The sequence below is a fragment of the Mastomys coucha genome, unplaced genomic scaffold (assembly GCF_008632895.1).
Source record: "Mastomys coucha isolate ucsf_1 unplaced genomic scaffold, UCSF_Mcou_1 pScaffold15, whole genome shotgun sequence".
In the NCBI taxonomy this organism is placed as follows: Eukaryota; Metazoa; Chordata; class Mammalia; order Rodentia; family Muridae; genus Mastomys; species Mastomys coucha.
The window spans coordinates 98911943-98937043 of NW_022196897.1; the positions used below are offsets into that span (position 1 = coordinate 98911943).

Genomic DNA, 25101 nt, shown 5'->3' on the forward strand with positions numbered 1-25101 from the left:
TGCTGAGCCATAAAGGAGAATTGTGGCGGGGCAGCCTGGTGCCAAGGAGCTAGTCACCCACCTCATAAAAGGGGAGTTCGTGAGGAGAGTCTGGCAGGGAGAGGGCATAGACTCTTCAATACGAGCCATTCAGTGGAAGGGAAGGGATCCAGCAGTTTTCACTTATGTTGCCACAAGCTGCAGGCACTAAAAATACACTTCAGTCCCATCTTGGGTTCTTCAGTGTCTCCATCCATCACTTAGGAAGGAAGCCACCACACGCGTTCTTTTGTCAATCACTGTCCGGGAGGGTAGAGCAACCACATAACTGTTCTAAATGGGGCATGGTGCTGTCTTCTTCTTCTTCTTCTTCTTTTTTTTTTTTTTTTCTCATTTTTTCCCCTTCAGACTCTTCAGAGAGAGCAGAGGTGAAAGAGGGCCCTTATCTCTAGAAATTCGAGATGACGTGAGGAAAGAAATAGAGGCTCTCATCCTACAGCTATGACAGAGAGAAGTGAAGTGCACAGAGGCCTCTGAGTTCTCATTTTAAAGGCCACGGAGCAGGCATGGAAGGTGAGGAGGAGGCTGGCGATGGTCCATGTGTAACATTAGGAAGCACAGGAAGCATTAGGGCAGTGGGAAGAGCTGTGTTTGAGGAACTCTGAGGGCTTTACTCAGGACAGTCTCCTTTGCTCTGAACATTTGGGGATTTTTGTCCCTGACGTGATACATGCACACATGTGTGTGTGCGTGCGTGCACACACACACACACACACACACACACACACACTTTCTGCTGAGAAACAAATGTTCTACTATTCAGGCATATTTACGAAAAGCCACTCTATTCTTTAGGTAAGGAGACACAGACAACAGAACTCCTGCTATAGGAAGAATCATTATCGATTCCTGATGTTTGGGACTGGATTCAAGCACACCTGCTACCATAGCGTGCCATTCCTTAATCCCTCCCAGTTGGATCTCAGTTTCCTCTGGCCTAATGCAGGAATGAGATGCTTGTAGGGGAATCAAACCAGACACTATGTACTATACAAACTGCCCACCTTCGTACCATGGCTTACTACTAAGCACTCACCACATATGAGCTGTGTTTTTTCACCCTGTAGTCCTTCCTAACATTGCAACTCATGGAGCCACAATTAATATCCTACTGTCTTTCATTCTAAAGACCATAGTCCTGTATTTGAGGTTTTAAGCAATACCAGCTCAAAGCTATTGGCACATTGTGATAACATCTGAGCCCCTACCAGTTAAAACCAATTCAATTAACATTTGAACTCGTTCTCCTCGTTGATCTCAGAGTAGTCCTTCCCAAACCTCCTTAGTTCCCCACTCATAAGGAACCTGCCCTCTAGTTAAAGGGAACAGAAGATGTCAACGTGGACAAGCATCTAATGTAAATGCCCACTTGATAGGGCAGACCATGAGCACATGGTGGGAGAGAGATGTGCTTCTAGCAGGAGGAAATAAGCATGCCACCCTTCACGCTTCAACATAGATGTTGGGGACTCCATCTCCTATTAATGAAAGATATTTAAAATAGACAATAACTACATTCCTTAGACTCGTGACAAAGCACAGAGCACTTGGTAAACCAAGGAATGATTTTATCTACGCCCAGTGGGCTTCTCCTCGATCTGCCACACGGTAGGGGCAGTGGGCTTACACTCCTTGAACCACACCCCCAGGTTTAAACCTGGCCTTCGCAGCTTCAGCCCCACAAGGCAGCAGAGAGATCTGCACTGGGTGAGTCCGGCAGATCCCCACAAGGAACTGCTTCTTCAGATGCTTCGGGTTGGAAGACATTTGTTTTCATTCCTTTTCTTTCTTCTGCCTGCTCCTTCTCTTACGAGGATCTAAAACCCAAGGGCTCCTTCGAGACCGGAGGCTACAGAGCTACTCAAGGCATACCAGCAGTGGAGGCAGAACTGTGGAGCCAGGGTGCACTGCATTTGTAAGCTCCCATCTCCATGTGGTCCCAATTTAGGATCCCCAGGCAAAGCTGTTTATTTTAGGAAAGCTTTTTAGTTCACTTTTAAGGTATTTTGCTTAGACACTGCTTGCTTTTCAAAAACAGAAAATGTCTACTCCTTTTTTTTTTCTTTCAACAAAGTCTGTTTGTTTTGGCTGTTTACTCGATTGCCAAAGTTCAGGTTTTATTCTATGAATTTCATTTTCGTGAAGCCACCTTGAGCCTTGCCTCTCTCAATACATACAAAATGCCAAGAATCAAACAGAATAATTGGGACATGAGACAATTTCTAGGAGACTTAAGAACCTGGGAGGTTAGAAAGAAGCCATTGTGAGTAGGTCATTTGCAGACGTGCTCACCTTCTTCATAGAACTTTTATTTGTTGTCTGAAATAAAGGATCAACTCATCGTATTATATAGAGACCAACATATCTTTATACTGAGATAAAATGGCCCATTTTTGATGCTTTAAAAACTTTAATTCTGATTCCGTGTGAAATGATATGGCTCACCAGAGTGGAACCCATGTTAACGTATCAGTATCCGTAGTAGTTGGAAACAAAGTGGCACATCTATTGCAGAGGTGGTTGTGGTTAGGTGAGGATACAGGAGACACTAGGAAAGAGGCTGTGTTAATATCAATGCCCCAGCATCCCGTTCTACCCCTGCTGCACTCTGCTGTCTGAAGCTGCACTCATCCATGACATCCTTTGTCCAAAGCAGTTTTGTCCTCCAGGCCTATGTCATTCCACAATAATGAGTAGTGATTCAACTGTAACCCATTGTGTAATATATCTATATCTTAAAAGACTTCTAAGGCAATATCAAAGCAGTGATATACAGACAGGAACTCCAGACCCTCTGGTTTACAGCTAACAAGTCAAGTGGAGTTGTGTCATGGTCTTGGGTATGGGACGTGTACAAAGCCAATTTGAGCTTGGTAGACAGACAGAAAGCAAGGTAAGCAGATGTCAGAGGCCAAACTAGGCCCAGAGAAACAGTTCGGAAAGTCATAATCAGAGAAGATCAAACTCTGAGAAGGCTAAAACTTCAACATAGAAAGGAGAGTCACAGAAGCTGCAGGAACGGGGAGAACTGAGGGTGGGTAGACACAGGGCTCCAAGAGAGCGGATGTGACCCTCTGTCTCAGACCCAAAGTTCTTTAATGGTCTCTTTCCAGGGTCAGCTTTCCAGCTATCCTGGACTTCTAAAGGGAAACGGGACACAGGGAGTACATGGTCAAGACAGAGTACAAACACCAAGTGGCCCTAAGAGGTGACAGGACCCAGCTCTGTTATACCAGACCACTGTCCCATCTGCCAGCTACCCTGGGGGTATAAAGCCCCACACTAGCATAGACTAGGTGTACACAGCTTAGAAAAATAATCATTCCAAATGTCGGTGTCCATCCCTGGCCCACAACCCTGTCTTCAATGTAAGACAAGGGCCTCAGTTTGGATCAAAGAAGGTCTTGGAGTCATAGCAGAGTACTCTAACTTGACCTTACCACGTAATAACCACATTAATTAGCAATCTCTTCTTTCCTCCCAAAGCTGCTGCAGATAAGTAAGTATTCTTTGTAAATTGTTAACACAAACATTTATTTTGGACAGACAGAACATTCTTTTCTGTTTCTGACTTTTACCAGCTATCACCACTTTAAAAAAAAAAAATCTGTCCTGAGGAGGGGAGTAGGAAGAGCATGTGATGTGTGTGCTGGGAGTCGAAATGCTTAAAATAAATCCTCTAACCAAGCTTTGGTGATGTCCCTCTAGCCTGTGGCTTTCCCATCTCCATAAATGTTCCCAGCTTCTTCCTTTTGTACCCACATAATCTCGGCCTGGCAATTGTCATTAGCTATAAAACAGCAGCAACAACAACAACAACACACCAAACAAAAGGACTGGGTATTTGTCATTTGTCAATTATATGTCAGACACTACAGATGGCGCTGGGACCCAGAGGCATGGGATAGGAAACACATTTGAAAGGTATGGCAGAGGTGGGTGCGGGGTATGATGCTTCAAGCTATGGAGGCCAGGAGAGGGATGATGGCAGGCAGGACACAGTCAGCAAGGAGAGCTCCCCTTAGAGACAAGGGAAACATCGCTCATCTGGTCCTTTTGATTTCTCTTATATCCACACATGATAATAATGGAGATTTGAGTCCATAAATAACAGAGGATTTAGGAACTTCCCAATCCACCATCCCAACCAAAACTTTAGCTAGGTTGCTGAGGAGCACCAACTTCAGTCTTCGTAAGTTTCAGTCTCTGTATGTTTTGGAATAGTATACTGAAAATCCACCTGATAGCAATGTAATGGAAACCTTATATATAATTGAAAGTTGTCTGATAGCTTCATTATAACAGATGAAAAATGTCAATAAATTCATTTTAGTCTATCTCAATATAACCAAATTGCCGTTATTTCAACATACTGTTGACATAAAAAAAAACTATCATTAGGATATATTACATTCTTTTTTCACACTATTTTCAGTATGTTCTGTGTGCTTTGTACTTAGGGAAACTGGCAATTTAGGTGACCCATCTGGCACCTGCCTAGCAGCCATATGGGGCTGGTAACCCATGTATGGAGTAGGCAGGCATGCAGAGAACACTGCTGTAGGCTCTGAAAGGCACAGCCTCTGTAGTCTGAGTGCTTGAGTTTGAGTCTTGGCTCCATCCAATGACTGCAAGGCCTCTTGTGTAAAATGAAGGCACTAAAAATACCAACATTTGAGGGATGGCATCAGGATAAAATAAAATATTTTTCTTGAGGCATTTTGCATGCATTCTGGCCAATACTAAATGTTTGATAAAGTTCAGTTATGGTCATCATTTTATAATGCATAGGACATGGACAACTTATAGCCTTATGTGACAAATGCTCTTAACCCCCTTGAGTACTAGTGTCCTTCTCTGTAAACAGGTGATAACAATGACATACTTATTACATGCCCATTTTATTTCCCTCAGACTCAGGTATAGATGAGCAAATAACTAAAGGCACAATGAGGGGACACAGAAGTAAATAAGTGTGCAGGAGCAACAGGTACACTGCAGTGTGACAGAGTATCTATGTAGGAGACAAGCATCCAGAAGGTTCCATTCTGTCTCTGTGAGCATCTTTTTGTAATCTGCCTCCTGGACAAGACCTAACAAGCAGCAGCGTTGCTTTTCTGTAGGCTGACACACACGGTCTTTGCACTGTATGGGGCATGGTTGAGGTTTTAGATTTATTTAATATTGCTGTGAGTATTGACACAGGAGTGTGTGTATATGTAACGTCTCTGTGGAGTCTGTTTCCTTCTTCCAAATTCATGTGGGTCCTGAGCCTCAAACTCAGGTCTCCTGGCTTGCACAGCAATGTGTTTTTGCCTGCTGAGACACTTCATGTGTCCCTGTAGATAGTGAAATAGTCTTGCCTCATTCCCCCCAAGACCAACTAATTATTAAAAGATTGAAAATCCCTATTGGGAGTGGCTTTTACTGCTTTTCTACTGGGAAGTTCTCTTAATGGCTCATACAGGATTTTGAAGAAGAGATGTTTTTAATTAAAACCATGTTTTAAATAGCTTTCTGCTGTTCTGTGTTGTTGTTTGTTTTTTTTCTCAGGATGGATTTGTTAAACTTTTAGAATTACTCAGGAAGCACTCCTGAAGATGTCTACAACCTGTGATTCAAGCTAGGGAGTGATGCCCAAGTGATGGGATTGGCCAAGGCATCAGAAATGGACATGCGCACCTCAGACCACAGACTCGGGAGCCCTCCGGGTTGGACTTCATGGAGGTGTTGTGAATCCACTGTGCTCATTTCCGAGGAACACTAAAACTGGCATCCAAGCTGGTGCATCTGCAATGGCTGGACACACAGTCCCTGGCCAGGTCTCCCTGCCATCCAGGGACGTTCTGAGGAAGGGAAAATGGCGCTGCAGTGTTTACCTAATGGGACTCCACTCCACATCTCTGGCCATCGTCCTCTTCACAGAAACTCAGTCGACCCAGACCCAACGATGAAAATGAGGGAGGCAAATAACCAAGTTCTCCTGAGCCTGGAATTATCTCTACTGCCAAGCCGTATCACTTGGGAAGTGGCAGAAAACGGGGTAAAAACAAAGGGGAAAAAAGGTCTAATGCTGACGTTATCATTTAAATAGACAGAAGGAATGAATGTGTTGATTTCCAGAATGATGTTGGCATAGGTTACTGGGGTGTGCATTTGTTCTATTATTTCAGGGACATCAGGTAGACTTTGGGGAAAGGCCACCCTGGTCATACATCTTCCTTCTGTTCACTTCAGGACAGTGATGTGGATTTAAGGGACTTGGCCCCGTGACACAGAACTTCAAAAATCCATGTAAACTTTTGAGAATATTCTCATCCCTCAATGCTAAGTGGCTTTATTCATGCTGATCTAACTCCCCGTCAGACACAGCATGCAGAAGAAGAAGAATGACTCTGAAAGATTCTCCAAGAACAAACTGAGACGCCGGTAGCTGGGAAGGACACTGGCCTCAACCTCTCCCGGGCTTCAGTACCATGCATCCTGCGTGAGGCAGCACGTTCCCGACCACGCCGCTCTCTTTGGTATTCCTCACATGGAACGGGTGTTCAGTACATGTCTATTTCTAGGATTGTCTTTATTCCTTGAGAGTAGAGGGTTATGACATGCTTCTCAGTACAGCAGGTGTCATTTCTATAAACAGAAGGTCTATCCAATTTTACAAAGTCCTAGCAGTAGACTGACGGGGAAGATGAATGTGGCCCCTCAACTGCATGCACTGCTTCAAAGGCCTTGCGGCCATGACTATTATTTTTCAATTGTATGTGCATGGGTGCTTAGACTCCATGCAATCTATGCATCATGTGCATGTCTGATGCCTGTGGAGTTCAGGAAAGGGCACTGGAACTGTGGTTAGAGACAGTTTATAAAATGCCATGTAGATGCTGGGAATTCAACCTTGGTCCTCTGGAATGGCAGTCAGTGTTCTTAACCACTGAGCCATCTATTCCAGTCCTTCTGAAATACAAGTTTGTATTGTTTTTCTTGACATGCGTTTCCAAGTTGCACAAGATTGCTAAAGCCATCTATGATTTCTTCAGATGCCATTATTTCAACTCATACCCATTCAGCACAAATATTTACAGATCCAGTATATCTGTAGCCATGGAGAAATGAGTCTTTAAGTCTACTCAATTCTGAAAAGTTAAAAGTGATTGGATCTGATTCTTTTGATCCCAAGGAAGGGAGTTGGGAAAGGGTGGGCAAAGGAAGAGAAGAGGAAGTGAAGCTGTGGCTCCCAGACCCATGGTTGACCTTCCATCAACAGCTGTCATAGGCCTTCAGCAGAGAACGTCATCTCTTCAGACTCAATTTACTATGAAATGCAGTGGGTGGATAGGAAGTTCCCAAAAGTCCCACCCTGTCCCTTGATTCTGTCTTATGTACCAGTTTGCTTTAGTGTGTCACTTCTCACTGGATATTCATAACAGCCCCAGGCACCAGTCAGTGGAATTTTCTGGTAGGCTTCAGGCATCAGATTAAGTATTCCTCCTGCTATGCTGTGCTGAGATTCTTGCCAGCTGAACAGTAAGTAAGACTGATGTCATTAGTTTTGATGGCCTTCAGATATGTCCTGTTGTCAGGCTAAGTCAAGGATGACCACTTGACAGTGAGCAGCACTGCAGCGTGCTCAGGGACAGGGGGACTGAAGCTGGAGCTGGCCCAGCGGGTCTCAGGGAAAGGGCCTGCTTCTCTCATACCTTCCTTTTGGCTCTCCAGATTGACCTCCCCACTGCTGCCAGCTTGGTTGTCAGTGGAGTTATGAGAATTACTATTAAACAAGCTTCACCAGCCATAGATGCCCAGTGAACCAAACCCAAGCTCCTGGGAGGCCCAGGGCCCAGATATCTTCCATCCTAGCATTCTCAGCTAAACAGTGAAGAGCCACCATAAAGAAAGATCACTGGTTCAGGCAGCCCTGAGAGTGCGGCATGCCTCCTGTCGGGAAGTCAGGTCAGCCAGTACTGGTAAGCCTACAGCAACAGAATCCTCATCACAAAGAACACCTATAGGAGGTTCCGTTTATGTAAAATCACTGTGAAAGTAAGCCCACAGATAGAATTGAGATTAGTCAGTGCCCTTGGGGTACTGGGAAAAGGGAGAGGAGGTGGGAGAAAGGACAGGGATGACAAAAGAGATAAAGTTCCTTTCTGGGATAACAAAAATATTCTAAAATGGATTGTTGTGACATGAATACATTGAAAACCATGGAACTGTACCGTTTACTAGGCAACTATGTACTGGGTAAGACACAGCTGTCCCATATTTTAAACAAAAACAGAAATGGCCCTGACCTTTTGTCCCAGAGCACATACAAATGTATCGGGCCCACTCATGATTACTGTCAGGTTAGTTACAAACCCGACCAGTGGTGTTCTATGCAGGCAAAGAGCTCTCAAGGATCTTCTGCCACCTAGCCCTGCTATGACCACGGTTCAATTGATAGCCTCCTACTTGCCAGAGCAACTATTCTATTCTGAGCCAATGGCGCCACCTGGTGGCCATACACAATTAATCCCATGATTTCTGCCGGATAGTCACCCCAGGGTCACACTCTACTTGTACTAAAAAACTTAGAAAAACTTTTGCTACAAGTCTGTATGTGAATACCCAAGGCACACAAGGCAGGCAATACAAAAGGGTCAAGTACACTTATATCTGGTGAAGAAGTAATGCATTTTGATAACAAACACTTCAAAGAATAAGAAAAACACATGGAAGGAAAGACATGCAGGCTTGTAGATCACGAAATAAATACTAATTAAAACAGTTTTACCTCTCAAGGGGTTTTTTAAAGGGCAAGGCTGATAGAAAACAAATGGAAAAGCTGCCCATGTGGAGAGGAAAGAAGAAGAGGAGAGGGAGAGAGGGAGGCAGGACATGGAGGGAGAGAAAAACATTACAGCTATTGGTTAAACAGTTGAGAGCAACTTGACAGTAGTTAGGAAATAGAGCCTAAAAATGTATAGAGTTTGGTCAAATTATTCTTTTCTCTGATATGCACACCCTAGGAAATTTATCAAGAATCTACATGAAGGGTCATGTGCATATATAGTCAGTAAGGAAATACTTATGAAAGTAATAAATTGGAAAAACTCTAAGTAGCCACTGCTTGTGGAATGTTTGCACTGTGTATATTTATATAATAATAGTGCAGTTACTAAAAATAATGTCATTAACTTGTTAAGATATAGAAACATATTTTGCTGGCATATTACCTATGAATTACAGATAAATGCTATTTCTGAAAGCAGGAGAGATGGTTCAGTGGACAAGACCATTTACTGTTCTTACAGAGGACCTGAGTTTAGTTCCCAGCACCCACACCAGGAAGCTTACACCTTCCTTGACAGCCACTGCAAGGGATCTGACCCTGTGTTCTGGCCTCTGCACTCACACGCACACAGCTTCCAGCAACCTTCCTGCACATAGCTGTGATGCCGTTATTTGAAGGGTTATTTTCAAGGCTAACCATTATGAGGAAATCACCACAGTAAAAGGGACACACACACACACACACACACACACATACACACATGATAAACACAAACAAACTAAACAGATGCCAAAAATGGAACTCCTAAGTGGTAAGAGTTTAATAATCTTTAATATTTTGTAGTAATGATTCACAATGCTTTTATTACCTTTAAGACAAGAAAAGTCTAAACATAATTATAGTTCTTAAAGTTCCTTCCTAAATCTTGTTTCGAATGTGCAGGGGTAAGGAAGAGACAGATAGGGGAAGGAAGAGATGAAAAGGAAGGAGAGATATATGTACATACACACACACACACACACTCTTATATAATGTATATACGTACACATACATCATATACATATGCATCCACATAGGTATACACATGCACATATACATTGCAGAGAAGTGAATTTCAACAGAAGATTTTTAACCTGTGAGGAACATTTAAAATCAACTGAAGATGTTTTTAGTTGTCTCACTGGGGAAAATCTACTGACCTGTAATGGGCAGAGGCTAGGAGTGAAGGCTGTCAATGGGAAATACTGCAGCCTAGGTATCAACAGTGGTGAGGGTGCAAATTCTGCTCTAGATGCAAATACAAGTGAGCCAAATCTAGATTCTATGTCCTTGTCCTGTCTTTGCACACTTCTCAACCACACCCACTGTAAAATACAACCACCCACATAAGACTTATGAGGACAAAAATTGTAATATATAACATACTGGGCCACAGTAGACACAAAATGGGGATTATTTCCCTTCTACTAAAACATTTCCCTTTGAATAAGTATTTTACAGATCTTTTTGGCCTTTTCATGGAATCTCTATCTATTTCAAGTATTTAAAAACCATAAACATTTATTTTTATGTGTATAAATGTTTTGTCCACATATATGTATGCATACCATGTGCGTGTGCCCAGTACCCTGGAGGCCAAAAGAAGGCATCAGGTCTCTGGACGGGAGTTATACATGATGCTGGGCCACCATATGGGTGCTGGGAACTGAACCTTGGTTCTCTGAGAGAGCAGCAAGTGTTTTTAGCCATCTCTCCAGCTCCCCTCAAACATGTTTCTGAGGTTAGATAAGGGCTATCATATTTCCTCCAGATTTTAGAGCTTTAACACTGGGTAGTTAGGATGAAAAAGAATTCACCATTCTACTTTATTGTTAAGCAAGAACTCACAGAGGCATATGTTCTGAGTACAGGGGGCAATGCAAGCAAAAGACGGGCCTCTTGCCCTGCTAGGTATGTCCCATGGTTAGAAGGCTGCAGAGTATCTGAAAGGGATGAGGGCACGAGAGGACATGGAACATTTGTGTCAGCATGCATGTTCCATTAGCCACAAAAGCTGCATACACATCTTCTGGGATTCATGTAGCCATTTGGGTTTTGTATTTTTACCTTTACAGAATGAGCTCTACAGATCTGCTTCTAGACATGCAGCACACTCTATTAAAAGCAGAGCTCAAAACCCAAGTGCTCCCCCGTTCTTATTGATTCTCCATCCGAACAGCGCTGCTGCTGCTGCTGCTGCTGCTGCTGCTGCTGCTGCTGCTGCTGCTGCTATCCAGAGCAGGACACACTCTGCCTCTTAACCCCTCACATGCTCAATGTCCTCCCTGAGAAGTAGGGAGGTGATCTGAGCAACCTCAACAATACAGACATCCTGAGGCAGGGGCGGGAGAAGGCTTTAGGGAGACTTCAGGAGGAATTCGAATAGGTACTGACAATTTACTGTAGCCAGCCTTCCCCATCTGGCCATCTGGGAGTGAGCCGACCACTCCCTGCCTCCAGCCACATCTTGCTGGTCCATGGCCCAGACCCCAAGGCACCAAAACTTTGCCTGTAAAAAAAGCCAGAGGCACTTACCAGGCTCCAGCGTGCTGTATACAGACCTAGTTAAATGAGAGCCGATGCCAACAGTCCTACTCACTGCTCACACAGTAAAAGAAAAGGCCTCTCGGTATTAGTGCAATGTATCATTTTCTGTCAGAAGAACTGATCTTTCTCCCCTTTCTTTGTAAACATGTTTAGACAATAGCACCTGCATCGTTGCCATGTTTTTACACACTTCAGTGACCAAGAACTATTCAGGGTCTGGACAGACTCAACAAATGGTTCCTCCCACCATCTGCTGAAGGCCTGGAAACATGGGAAGAAGGGAAGAGACAAGCTGCTTGGATTCAGGAGACAGGCACTGCTCCTTGGTTTAGAGCAAAGGAATTCTTCCCAGCATGCTCATCCGTTCCCACTGCTTGAGGAGGGAAAACTTTAGTCATTCACATTTATTCAAACTGCTCAGGGAGGCCTGCTGAGCTGTCCCACTAGGAGGATAGCATTAGGGAAGTCCCTTGGGCCTTCCTCTTCAAGGCAAGCCAACAGCCCTGCCTGTCCCCTCTGCCTTCCTGTGGAGGATGATTACCAGTTCCAGAGTCCCCCTCCTGGGAGAGCTGCTCAGCACAGTCATCTCAGCCCCTAGGTAAGTGTCACCTTGCCTTGGTCAGCTCTCTTTCCTGTGGGTTGAGCGCCCCCTCCCCCACCTGTGTGCCGAGGATATTCTAAAAATGCCAGAATGGGTCTGCGCTCGCCCCTCTGGGAGTTTATAATCAAATGTGTCCAAGTGAACAGCTGCCTGGAAAAGGGAGAGGCTCGCTTTATGGAGCGTTTGACTTTTGCTGAGTAATGCTGAGAAACACCAAGCTGAAGAGACGCCAGCCTCTCTCTTCCGGTATTCTGAGGGTGCTCGTGAGCTCTGCGCATGGATCTGACCAGTGAGAACAGAAACACGTGAACTGTCCGCCCAGCCAACGCCACTGACCACTACTGCCGTTGCCGAGGCGATGACCAGATGCATGGAAGCTCTAAGGGGCTAGTACAAGGTGGGCTCTGGGAGAGGCCGTTTCCCTGTGCTTAGAGGCTGGGCAGTATACACCACCTGCCTCATGTGGCCTTTGCTCTGACATAGACAAACCTGGTGACAGTCTCAAATGGCCTTTTCTGCCCTCCCCTTCCCCATAACCATTCTGTATCTTGACACAATGGTTAAAAAGTTTTTTTCTTTCCTTCTGCTACTCAAACCCAAGTCTCCATGATATACATCCTCACAGAAACTCTGCTCAAGGATGATGATGATGATGATGATGATGATGATGATGATGATGATGATGATGATGATGATGATGGTGGTGGTGGTAGTGGTGGTGGTGGTGGTGGTGGTGGTGGTGGTGATTCCAATGGCAGCTTCTCTAGTTCAAAGCCTTGGCCCTGACAGAACCATTTCTGTAATAATCTCTGTATAGGACTCTCAGCTTCTAGCACAGTACACTACAGACAAGTACTAAGCTTTTCGTGTCCCTTCCCTACCTCGCTTTCAGGATCCTTAAACTAGGGCTGCAGGTCAGGGTAGGAAATGTTGGATGGGCCTGTTCCTCCTCTTTGCCATTCCTCATTTGACCAGCCCACTTCACTGGAGTGAGGTGCTGAGTGAAAACATAGTCCAGATCTTTCTTATTCCTATGAGTGGCTCTTGAATGAAGACCAACGGGAACCTCAGCTGGCATAGGAAGAGCACAGCAATCAAAACCTGCCGTGCCCTCATATTCTAGAACACTGCTATATTCCTCTGCTCAGAGCTGATCCTTCATAAAGAGGTTAAGACAATGCCTGATTTGTAGTTGGTCTACAATATTCTAAAAGAGAAGTGCATACTGATTTTGAAACCTATGAAGGCCAGTTCCTGGAACAAAGTAAGAATCTAATTACTTGTTGAATGAACACAAGTGGAAATGCATTAGTGGGTCCTCTGATGGGATGCTTGTTGGTGTTAATGGCCAGGGAGGCCAGCAAGTAGACACTCTGCTTCCAGTCCACTGCAGGCCAGATTCCTAATTCATTGGCACACTTGTCTTTTAGCAGCACCTGATATTCATCTGTGACATGTTCCACTTTTTGGAACTTTTGCTGAAATGATCATAAAGTCACAAAAGCAAGAAATGGGAAAGGCAACTCTGAGAGAGAAAGTTGTTACTCACTCATCTTCACAAAGCCCTGATCCTCCCTGCAGCCCCGTGATTTTTAACTCCTATGTCACCATCAACAGGGTACATACAAGACCAGGGAAAATGATTCCTCTTAAGATTCAGAGGCAATGATTGGGGAGTGCTTTGTCCCAGGCCTGAGCTCAGCAGGACACAGGAACTGGAAGATAGGATCACTTTTCAAACCTTGAGCTACTTATAACTGGAAATGAATATGGAAGGGCAGAAGTAGAAAGCATGGTAGTGCTCTGTGAGATGGAAACGGCACAGAGGTGGAGCATTTGCCTAGCAAGGGCAAGGACCTGGGCTGGATTCCAGGCCTCAGTAAACAAGCAAGCAAACAAATACATTTCGTTTCTCTAGAACACTTTTACCTTTGTCAAAGTGCCTTGATGTCCCTTAATTTGGTTGTCGCAACAACGCTGAGAGATGGACTGGACAGCTCATCTCCATTTTTTAGACTGGGTAAGTAAACTGTGTGGTAGATGTCACTGTCTTAGAGTAGCCTGTCTCAGTGTATACCCTGCTAGCTATGTAATCCATCCTCCTCTCACCCCTCCCCACCCCAAACCCAAATTCTACATGCCTCTCCCTCTGCTAAAACTCACATGGCATGCTGTGCACAGTGGCCAGTGTGCACACTCAGGTTTAATTGCCATGCCTAACTGTGGTCTGCTAACCCAGCCTGCTTCACCAACTCTTTATGGACTGCGGTGACCAAGATGTTTGCACCAATTTGTTCCAAGAGGGAAACTTGTCAGAACATTTGCTTCCTATAGCCTCAGGTCCCTGAAACACCAGCCACCCAAATCACCTGTGGTTTACCATAATGCCTCGCATCATATTCATTTCTCAACTAAACAGCCCAGAATTACACAAGTCTACAGGGATAGATGTACTCAAACCTAACATAGATGCCTTGCCAACAAACTCAAAAAACCCAAGCCACTGTGGGAAAGCATAAACAGTCTCCATCGTTAGGATGATTGTATCAAATAAGACAGGTTACAGGAAAGCAGCTCTGCAAACCATGAATGTTACATAAGACCTGGTAACTGCTCTTCCGCTTCCTTCATGTATGTAATCCACTTTGTCAATTATCTGTGGGAAATCCTTCATTGCGGCTTCCCAGCTGACTCAGGACGCTTCTTGTTGCCTGGGTCTTTTTCCAGATGGTATGAATCAGGTGACATGACACAGAGTCCTAGTTGAAACACCACGGGCTTTGCACAGATATGGACTTTGCATAGATAATGCCCAACAGGAAAAACCCAAGAGCCAAAGTTCACCAGGAACCAAGAAGCCTCCTGGGTGAAGCCCACACTCCAGGAAGGGGCAAGGAGTCTTCACTGCCAGCCTCGAAGTGGTGCCTGATGAGTAAATGGGAAGGGAGGAATGTGTAGTCTTTTATGCTTAGGTTTTTATTTTCCCTGCCAAACTCTCATGTGAACCATATGGAAAGTAGGATGGGAGGAAAAGGGTTAGAAAAAAAAATGAAGTATGTTTTTTAAACCTCATAAGGATTTAGAGGCAACAAAATGCACTGTCCCCACTTGTTCCATTCAGGCTATTGTCACCGAAATGGGCTCAGTGCATGGTTTAAATGCTATTTCTCCACGAAGGCTGCACACATTTGGGACTTGGTATTTAGAAGAGTGAGTGAGGATATAGAACTCATAAGAAGCGGGGTTCAGTGGAACAGCCCTGAACCCACAGGTGGGCACTAGCTCTACTAAGCACTCAGTGTTTATGTCCCCTTAAAAGTTACATATTGAAGTCTGAACCCCAATGTGGGTGATGGTGCAAGTGTCCTCCATGAGTTCTCCCTCCCCTCTGCCATCTCAGCTACCTGAGAAACATGAAGCAGGCTCTCATCCAACACCTCAGCCAGGGCCTGATCTAGACGTTTATGAGCTGTGAGCAGGAGCAGTAGACCAAGTCACCTGGTCAGGTGAAGCCAAGCTGAGCTCCAAATAACCAACTTCCCTAAGTTAGCAGCTGTTGTGCATTAAATTTCACCTTGCTAATTTGGCTGCTTTTCTATGCCCATCTTTGACATCTGTGCCCACTGGTTTTGTGTCCCCTTGAGAGAGACTAGAGTTATCTGATTGGAGGGAGACTCAATTGAGAAAAGGCTTCCATAAGACTAGGCTGTAGGACATTTGTGACTGACGGGAGAGGGTCCAGCCCACTGCAGGTAGTGTCATCCCTGGGCTGGTGGTCCTGGGTTTTATAAGAAAGCAGGCTGAGTAAGTCATGAGGAGCAAGCCAGTAAGAAGCATCCTTCCATGGCCTCTGCATCAGCTCCTGCCTTCAGGTATGTGCCCTGTTTGAACTCCTGACTTCCTTCAGGGATGGACTATAATGTGGATATGTAGGCTAAATAAACCCTTTCTTCTCCAAGTTGCTTTTGGTCATGTTTCATTATAGCAGTAGTAATCCTAGCTAAGACAATACCATAAGAAAATCGTATTTATTTGGGGGATGAACCAATACTTTATATTGTTAGTGGCAATTTCTGCTTATTCTTTAAAGTACCGTATTCTTGCTTACAGCTACTGAGTCTACCACTTGGAATTTATGCTTTTATGTTTGAGACAAGGCCAAATTACGGACCCAGACTGACCTGGAACTGTCTAAAGTAGGCTACCCTCAAATTTATGATCCTCCTGCCTTCACTCAATTTTCCTGTGCTTGGATTGCAGGTGCGTGCTAGCACATCTGGCTTAGGTCTGTCTTATTGATCTTAGCAAACTGTCTTATTGAGGTAATTCACATTTCCTTATAATTTTGTGTACTCAGTTAAGCTGTACTTTTATCACACTGTTGCAAGGACATTAAAATGTCTTTTAAGCTGGGCAGTGGTGGCACATTCCTTTAATCCTAGCACTTGGGAGGGGCAGAGGCAGGCAGATTTCTGAGTTCGAGGCCAGCCTGGTCTACAGAGTAAGCTCCAGGACAGCCAGGGCTACACAGAGAAACCCAGTCTTGAAAAAACAAATGTCTTTTAAGATTAGTTTCACTGAGGCTTCCCTTACCTGTTCTTCATCTTCAACTCTTTTCTACAGTGATCCCTGGCAACCAATACTTAAATGACCTTGACACGCTCACATCTGAAAATAGATGACTTAAGAAAAATCTCCCCCAGTTCTTTATCACAACCCACTCCCAATCCTTCTACCATTCTGACTTGACCTGACCATTCTGGGGATAAGGTTTGATCATCTATCTTCCACGCCTTCCCCTCCATTATTGTCTCAATCCTCTGCAATGTGGGCTTTTCCCCTGCCCCCAATTTTTCACAATTGACCCTGTCTAAAGCTCCAATAACTCCTGTATGGCCATATTTCATAGTATGCCAAAGACAGGACAGGGGTGTTCCTCTTTTTCTGGTCCTCCTTATGCTTCAGTCTTTCTGATCAGTCTCTGTTGGCTTCTCTCTCCCACCCTCCCTACTTGTTTTTCAAACTCAGGACAAAGCTAGGCAAATGCCCTGCTACGGAGCTACTTCCCCAGGCCCCACTTTCCTTTGCGGATTTTGTCTACCTGGCCTTTCTGTGTTGAGGTATTCGGACTTTGTCTTAGGTGCTCTGTCCCCATAAGCAGTGTTTACGTGGTCCACCTTGTCCACTCTATAGCCTCAGCCACTCCTGACATGGAGAGGACTCCAAAAAGTCCTCCTTCTCCCCAGCATCTCTCTAGTACCATCTTCATGCCTCCCCAGACACCATGAAGTACCTTAAAGATAATCAATCTCCCCCATCCTACATGTGTTTAAAACTTTTAAAGACTTGTATACAGGCAGATAATCCACACAAGATGTTTAAAATAATTTTCCAAGGACTTTTACAAGAATTTCAGTTGTGAAGCTGATTTCAAGGTAGCCTCAGAGGGCATAGGCCAAAGTGGAGACCCTGATGCAGGCAAAGTGAGTTGTAAACACCTATTAACATTGGTCCCTCTAGAATAGGGAAAACTAGAAGCTAGCTTTAGAAAAGTTATCTGGACCAAGAGACAGCTCTTCTTCTTCTCCTTCCTCCTCCTCCCTCCTCCTCCTCCTCCTCTTCCTCTTCCTCCTCCTCTTCCTCCTCTTCTCCCTCCTCCTCCTCCTCCTCTTCTTCTTCTTCTTCCTCCTCCTCCTCTCCCTCCTCCTCCTCCTCTTCTTCTTCTTCTTCTTCCTCCTCCTCTCCTCCTCCTCTTCCTCCTCCTAAATGCAGAGACTATCCCGAAACAAAGTGAGACTCCTCTTCTGCTCTTCCATGTTTACCTCCCACCCGCCCGTCTGTCAGCCTTTGATTGGGAGGCAGCTATTGCCACCCTGTGGCAGGGTAGAAGTACTGCACCTCCTTTATTCATCAAGTTTGGCCAAACATAGGCTCCTTAAAACCTACTTGCCACTGGGGAGTGGTGGTGCACGCCTTTAATACCAGCACTTGGGAGGCAGAGGCAGGCGGATTTCTGAGTTCGAGGCCAGCCTGGTCTACAGAGTGAGCTCCAGGACAGCCAGGACTTCACAGAGAAACCTGTCTCAAAAAAAACCTACTTGCCTTTTCAGTAATGCCACCTTACGAAGGACTTCACCACCCACATTTGATATGTTTTTTTAAAAAAAGTTTCAGTTCTCCTTATTTTGAAGAGAATTCAATTGAGGTTCCAAATGTGTTATAAAAATATTTTGATATATTTTAACCATAGAAGTATAATTTATAACCATCCAATGCTGATATTTATAACATCTGCTTTAGTATTTTGAGACTTAGTGTTATCACAGTGCTAAGTATTCAGTGGCTTAAAGTGTGGAAGGAAGAAACATCTGACACTTTAGGAGAGCAGCTGGCCGTTGTTTGGTTTTCTTATTTTTAACCTGAGGCTGTTAATATTCAAGGACTAGAATATCTGTCCTGGTTTGATTAACCCCAATCCAGGAAGAGTGTCAGTCAACAGAGACAGTTTTTACTCTCCCAAGTCCTCACCCTCAGCCAACAGCCCTCTGAGTCTGTCCCTGGGAGAGCTGCTAGCTCAACCTGCTTCTAAGGGACAATGGTAGCACTTAGCCATGTCACAGAGATCTGCCCCGGCCGCTGGGGAAAGATGCTGACCGAAGTTGGTGATGAGCGGTTAGAAAGATGATCAGAAACCCAGAAGGTGAAGGCAGGAGTGTGAGAAGTTCCAGGTCATCCTTGGCTACATTCAGTGTCCAAGGCCAGCACGAGCTATAAGAGATCCTCTTTCAAACAACAAATAAAAGCTGACAAACAAGTACAGCCCTCATGCTGCTGCTAATGCACACAGAGGCCAGGCCTTGTGGCCTTTTTACTAACAGTTCACATGACTGTATGTGATGGAAGCCTTATTTCATCCATAAGGGTTGCTGAGATCACACGTAGCAAGGAAGCAGTGTGCATGAGGCACAGACTTAGTTCCCTTGCCATCAACCTCATGAGGTTGCCTTTACATAAGACCACTTCCTATTAGTCTTTACTTTGTCCTTTTGTCTTGGTTTTGGCCTAGAATTTCTACATTTGGAAGATGCTGCTACTCAACTGTTTTTAAGGTACCTACGGAGGCATGCCTGAGCTAAATAGAAACAAAGAAATAACTTATTAAAAGATGACAGCACCAGGAAGCGATGGAGTTGGCCCTTAAATTCAGGGAGCTTTGGTAACATAACTCATAACAACTAAATTCAATGTGTTGAAATTTACACAGAAATACATGTACTGTGTATGTTCTCTATAAGAATTGAGGGGAGAACCTTTAACTGATTCTTTCTGATGCTGTTAGGAGAATGGGAGGAGCTATTCCACATGGTATGAGTGAGTCTCTGAACAGTACAGACAAATGGGCAAGCTGAAATAATGACCTGTTCACATAAATAAGAACCAAGCCATCCAACTAGAATCCAGGATGGACTGGGAAAAGCTCAGGGTTTGTATTTACTCGGTTTGTTCCCACTCTCTTTGTCAGTTTCCACCTCAGCTATAAGAGGCAGAATGCTAAATGGCTCCAAGATTCTTACCAGCTGAGCATACAAGATCCTCCACCCTTGCGTGTGGTGGAGACTGGAGATAACTGGCTATCATAGATGACAAAGGTGGCTTGGCAGTCACTCCCAGGACTCTATTGTATCACTCTTATCAGACTAAAGGGGCTTACGATGGAGGAGTAAAATGTCACAACGGAACACTCTTGTTCAGGACATTCCTCATAGGAATATGTGAGGCAGCATGCTTCCTGAGGGGCTCCGCTGACAGCCATCAAGCAAGAGCGAACTTCAGCTGATAACTGCATGGAAACGAAGTCTGGCAATCACCTTAATGAGCTTCTTAAAAGCTCCCACACCAGCTCGGCTGTATTGCTGGTCAACATCAGAATTCACCTTGGTTTGACTCGGAATGGAGAGAGACTTCCAAAGTCGGAACAGAAGTAACTGGGAGACAATGTGAGTCCTGTGAAACTGCTAACACTGTGGTAATTCGAGGTAGAGCAATAGTCAATGGAAGCACAAGTCAATACCCATCCCTTATGGGAGTCTTGACTTTGCTATGGCAGCTCATTACCTCAAGATTAACGATGGAAAGTCTGTAACTCCAATCTATTATAATCCATCCTCTTTCCTTCCTCTGCGCCTTCTCACCATGCTCCTCTGGGCATTTCCTATGCAAACTTCAAGACCCAGGTCAAATGAAACCTCTCCTAAGAAGCCTCTCCTTATGGGCCCTATTCCTGACCTATCTCCTACTCTTTGTTCCATGGAAGCAGTGCATATCAGGATACACCGTAATGACTTTTTGCCGGTTCCCTTCTCCCAGGTAGCCTGGACCACGTAGGACAGAGGGGTCCCAACATCCTGCAAAGTGCATATGGAGGACAATACACGGTTGGATACTGGCAGAGTGAATAAAATGAGGCTCTGAAAAAACACAGGCTTTTGATACCAGGGAGAACTTTTCCTATGACAACAGCAGAGTGATTAACCATGCACTTTACTAGTGGAGAGAGCAGATATTTACCAACTCAAAAAAAAAATTAAATAAACAGGAACAGGTGGCTGGTGCCATTTAGAGTTTAGACTCTCCCTCAAAGAGTGACAAGGAGTCTTATCTGGTTTATCTTGATTTAAGCCGTTTGCCAAGGTTGCATGCTTGCCGACTCAAGTTCTTTGGGCTAATCTACTCCTGAAATCAAACATCAACCAAAATACACAGGGACATCAACGGCTCAAAGTGACGGCAACAAGACAGAAAAGGGGATCATATATCAACACTATTCACAGCATTCAGCAGACAGCACTGTGAGGCAATCATAGTAGGGAAAATTATATGTCAGGAATCCATCGGAAACAGTACATGCTAGATGTGGCTTCTGGGAGAACCCAAAGTGAGAATTCATATTTTGCTATAAGACCTACTGCCCACTCCCAAGGGGAAGGCTCTTAGCTTATATGTAAGTAAACACCAGGCAAATGAAATACAGCTTTCTTTTTGTTTGTTTTGTTTTGTTTTGTTTTGTTTTGTTTGAGACAGGGTTTCTCTGTGTAGCCCTGGCTGTCCTGGAACTCACTCTGTAAACCAGGGTGGCCTTGAACTCAGAAATCCACCTGCCTCTGCCTCCCAAGTGCTGGGATTAAAGGCATGCACCACCATTGCCCAGCTGAAATACAACTTTTTACTTAAGGTTTTATAAGAACATTATGAGGAACTTGGAAAACTGAAAAAATTCACAAGCGGTGCTCTTGTTATTCTCATGAATGTGTTATGTATGTATCATTGTGCTGAACAGGAAGGGGAAATAGGGCCAGGGATGCAGCTTAGCCCATAGAATGCCTGCTTAGCATGTAGTCTGAAGCCTGGAGTCCCAGCTTCTTCCCTCAGCATCACATGAAGTTGCCCCATGTTAGCACTGGGGAGTTGGAAGCAGGAGGATCAGGAGCCCAAGGTCATCCTTGGCTACATAGGAAGTTCAAGGTAAGTCTGGTCTAGATAAGATTCTACCAGTAAAAAAAAAAAGAAAGAAAAAAGAAAAAGAAAGAAAGAAAGAGAAAAAAAGAAAAAAAGAAAGAAAGAAAACAACTCCCCCCCTCCCCCAAATAAAACAAAAAACCCTGTAAATGGAGACAGTAGTCTCAGAAATACAATGGAAACATTGCCAGTTTGGAATAGTGCATACCTTCAATGCTCTGCGGCCCAACAAGATTCATGGCCTGGTGAGCTGGGTACTCCACACGTGGCCGGGCAATGCCCAGCTGCTCCATAACGCCATGGAGCAGCCTCTGGATGTCTGTTTCTGAGACCCGGTCAGGGGTCCGCGGACTATAAGCGAATGCTGGATCCCACTCAAACATCAACCAAAACAGAAGGCCAGATAGCATGGCAGAGACCATCCTTGAAGGCATTTTTAACCTGCAGAAGAAAGGACCAAGTTATATAACTTGGCCAAAATAGGTAACAATCATAACACAACTGAGGTGATATAACTATTATCACAACTTGAGGCTGAAGGACCACCCTGGAAGGAGGAATCAAATGAAAAATTCCTATAGGTTTGCTTTTGCGTCCAAACCAGGTAGGAAACCACTATGTGAAGAAAATAAAAAGACAAAAGAGTCTAGGGTAAGCAAGTCCCTCTAATTTGACACCTGAGGATTGGAAGGACGGGCATGCGTTCTCACATCTGTGGTCTGTGATCCTTGCAATCTACACACTTTTGGATTTGAAATAGGGAGGGTGATAATTTTTGAGATTTCCCAATTTAAGGAAAGCTAGGAGTAACAAAGGGGAGTTAGGGAACCCCAAACAGTAAAAACAAACAAAAACAACCCACAGAAAGTTCAGGAGTGGTGGCTGAGGGTGTTTTAACTTAAGACAGGCAACACATGAAGATCCTGAGCAGAGGAATACCAGCTCAGATCCTGCTCTGCGATGTGAGAAGCCAGCAACATGAAAGACACTTGACTGCACGCCACCTACGTATTCTTGGGCAAGTTTCTCAGCCTCCTTTTCTGCAGAACAAGGACAGTGACAATATCTTATAGAGTTATCATGAAGATAAAGATCAAAATCATGTAAGGAGCATGGAACAGAGCCAGGTACACAGTAAGCCCCCTGCACTTGTAGCCCGTCGATGGTAAGCAGTTCTGGGAGTTAAGATTTGCGGAGGTGGCAAGGAGGCGGGAGGCGAGGGAAGACAGTGAAATGGTGGGGAAAAAAATCTGAGGCGTCAACCTGCCTTACATGTTGGCAAACGGGAATACCCTGCCGAGAAAGGAGACAGTATTCACACAGCTTCCCTGGCAGCTGCTTCTTTAGGATGGGTAAGGCAACAGCCAGATAAAGAAACCCTTTTGAGCATTCACGGGGATAGGGATTAGAAAGGTAGGGAACAAGCCAAACATCTTCCCTAAAACAAATAATTCATTTTATCTGTCTTTCTGCAGCTAAAGGCCTTTCCTTGCAACTCGCAGACATTAAAATCTTACTCTTCAAAGAGCCAAGGACGGCTCTTTTAACAGCACTATCTACCGCTGTGATGAAAGGGTTGGATGCGGGCACCAGGCTCCACCATCTCCATCTTTCTCCATGAACTCCGAAAACAGGATGTTTTCTTTACTGGCTAGCCCACGGATGAACTACCCAATCGCTGCTCTCCGAAATCTTTCCCCCACCCCTTACTTATAACCATCCTTTGTAGTCCCCGCATCCATCCTTTGTTTGACCCCAGCCAGGGTTTCTGAAGGGCATACTCCCCCACCTAAGGAACCCCAGTACTCCCGCTCTCTGCTGAATGACTAGCCGGACCGCATCACTTGCATCCCTGCGGAACTCACCGTGTGGCCGCAGGCGAGCTTCTTGCAATCTGGGTCAAAACAGGGAGCTGACGTGCTGGATAGCTCCTGCGTCACCTCCCTCAGAAACCTCGCTCCACCCAGGCCCCGCCCACGCCAGGTGGACGAGGCCTTCCCAGAATTCCTAAAAGGCATTGCAGACGCCTGCGTCTCTGGCCTGGAGCCTGACTCAGCTCCAACTGAAGCAGTCTGTATGTCTCTTGGATGTTTCTAGGGTGCCCTCTTTCTCCATCGACCCCTAAGGTCTCAAGCAATTGCCTAAACGTAGACCACTAAATTATCTTTTAATTTTGCCATCTTCTAGATTTTAAGATTACCATACAAACTGGTTTCATGCTGGAATTTTCATAGACCTCTTTTCTAGTACTTTTCCTTTCCTATCCCCTCAATTAAGCCCTCTCCCCAACTAGTTTCACGACCCACACTCACATTCACAGGTAGAAAAATAAAAAAGACCCATCTAAGAGAGAAAACGTGCCTTTGACTCGAATGTGGCAATGGTAGGGGTGACTAAGAAAAAATCCAAGTCCTAGGGGGTTCTGGTGACAGTGCTCCCTCTACTGCACCCTTCCTTAACGTCCCAGGGCACCCGGAGCATTGCTTCTTAAGTTCACCATGAGGAACTGCACTTCCAAGACATGCAGAACTTACCTAAACAGACCTGGAATGTATTATATTTTGTGGTGCTAACGGTGGGACCCGGGATCTTGTGAGATTCCTGGCCCTGAAAGTAACAGTACCAATGCTGCAAAAGCCTTCGAGAAACTTCCGGTCAACAGTAAGTTCTAGGATGTGGTTAGAATTCAGATTTTTTTTCTTACTGCAGCTAGAAGCAGCAAACCCACTAACTTTTTACTGCAATGAATAGAAGCTGGGAGACTTGTAGTCAGGAATTTCTTTGAAAAACCTTTTGTTCCCTGGATGCTGTTTCAATCAACATGATAAATACTCGGCTGGATCCAGGTACACAATACTTAATATTAAGTAAGTTTACTCTTAAGTTGACTTCAACATAGTTCAGTTATATTCAACTTAACATTGGAAAAATAGGTTGCTGGTTGTGTAGTTGACGGAAACATACCAAAATGTATGATTCATAGTATACTTCTGAGACAGGGTATGAAGACCTTTTTATTGCTGACAAAATGCAAATAGAAAGTACCACACTGCTGGTGAGATGGCTCAGCGGGTAAGAGCACTGACTGCTCTTCCAAAGGTCCTAAGTTCAGATCCCAGCAACCACATGGTGGCTCACAACCACCTGTAAAGAGATCTGACGCCCTCTTCTGTCTGAAGGCAGCTACCACGAAGTACGCTGGAGCAAGCCGGGCAGAGCCAGACCGGAGTGAGCGGGGGCTGGAGCAAGTGGGCCCCTGCCCCCCCCCCCCAGTTCAATTCCCAGCAGCCACATGATGGCTTGCGGCCATCTGTACAGCCACAGTGTACTCATACACATAAATCTTTACACACACACACACACACACACACACACACACAAAAAAAAGGGCCAGCTGGTGGTGGCGCAGGCCTTTAATCCCAGCACTTGGGAGGCAGAGGCAGGCAGATTTCTGAGTTCGAAGCTAGCTTGATCTACAGAGTGAGTTCCAGGACAGCCAGGGCTACACAGAGAAACCGTCTCAAAAAACAAAACAAAACAAAAACCAACAATGAAACCAAAAAAAATAAATAAATACCACGCC

At 44.8% G+C, this 25101-nt stretch overlaps 1 protein-coding gene across 2 annotated transcripts in view; it reads right to left on the minus strand.

Annotated features, from left to right (window-relative positions):
- Scg5 (secretogranin V) overlaps positions 1-23505 on the minus strand; it is a 44237-nt gene extending 20732 nt beyond the window's left edge. For both annotated transcript variants that reach the window (XM_031371383.1, XM_031371382.1), the window contains exons 1-2: positions 23384-23505; positions 21727-21959 (exon numbers count right to left, since the gene is read on the minus strand). In XM_031371383.1, the coding sequence (XP_031227243.1) occupies positions 21727-21952 (226 nt within the window). In that variant the 5' untranslated portion in view covers positions 21953-21959; positions 23384-23505. The remainder of the gene's footprint in view (positions 1-21726; positions 21960-23383) is intronic.
- Positions 23506-25101: the final 1596 nt, after the last annotated feature.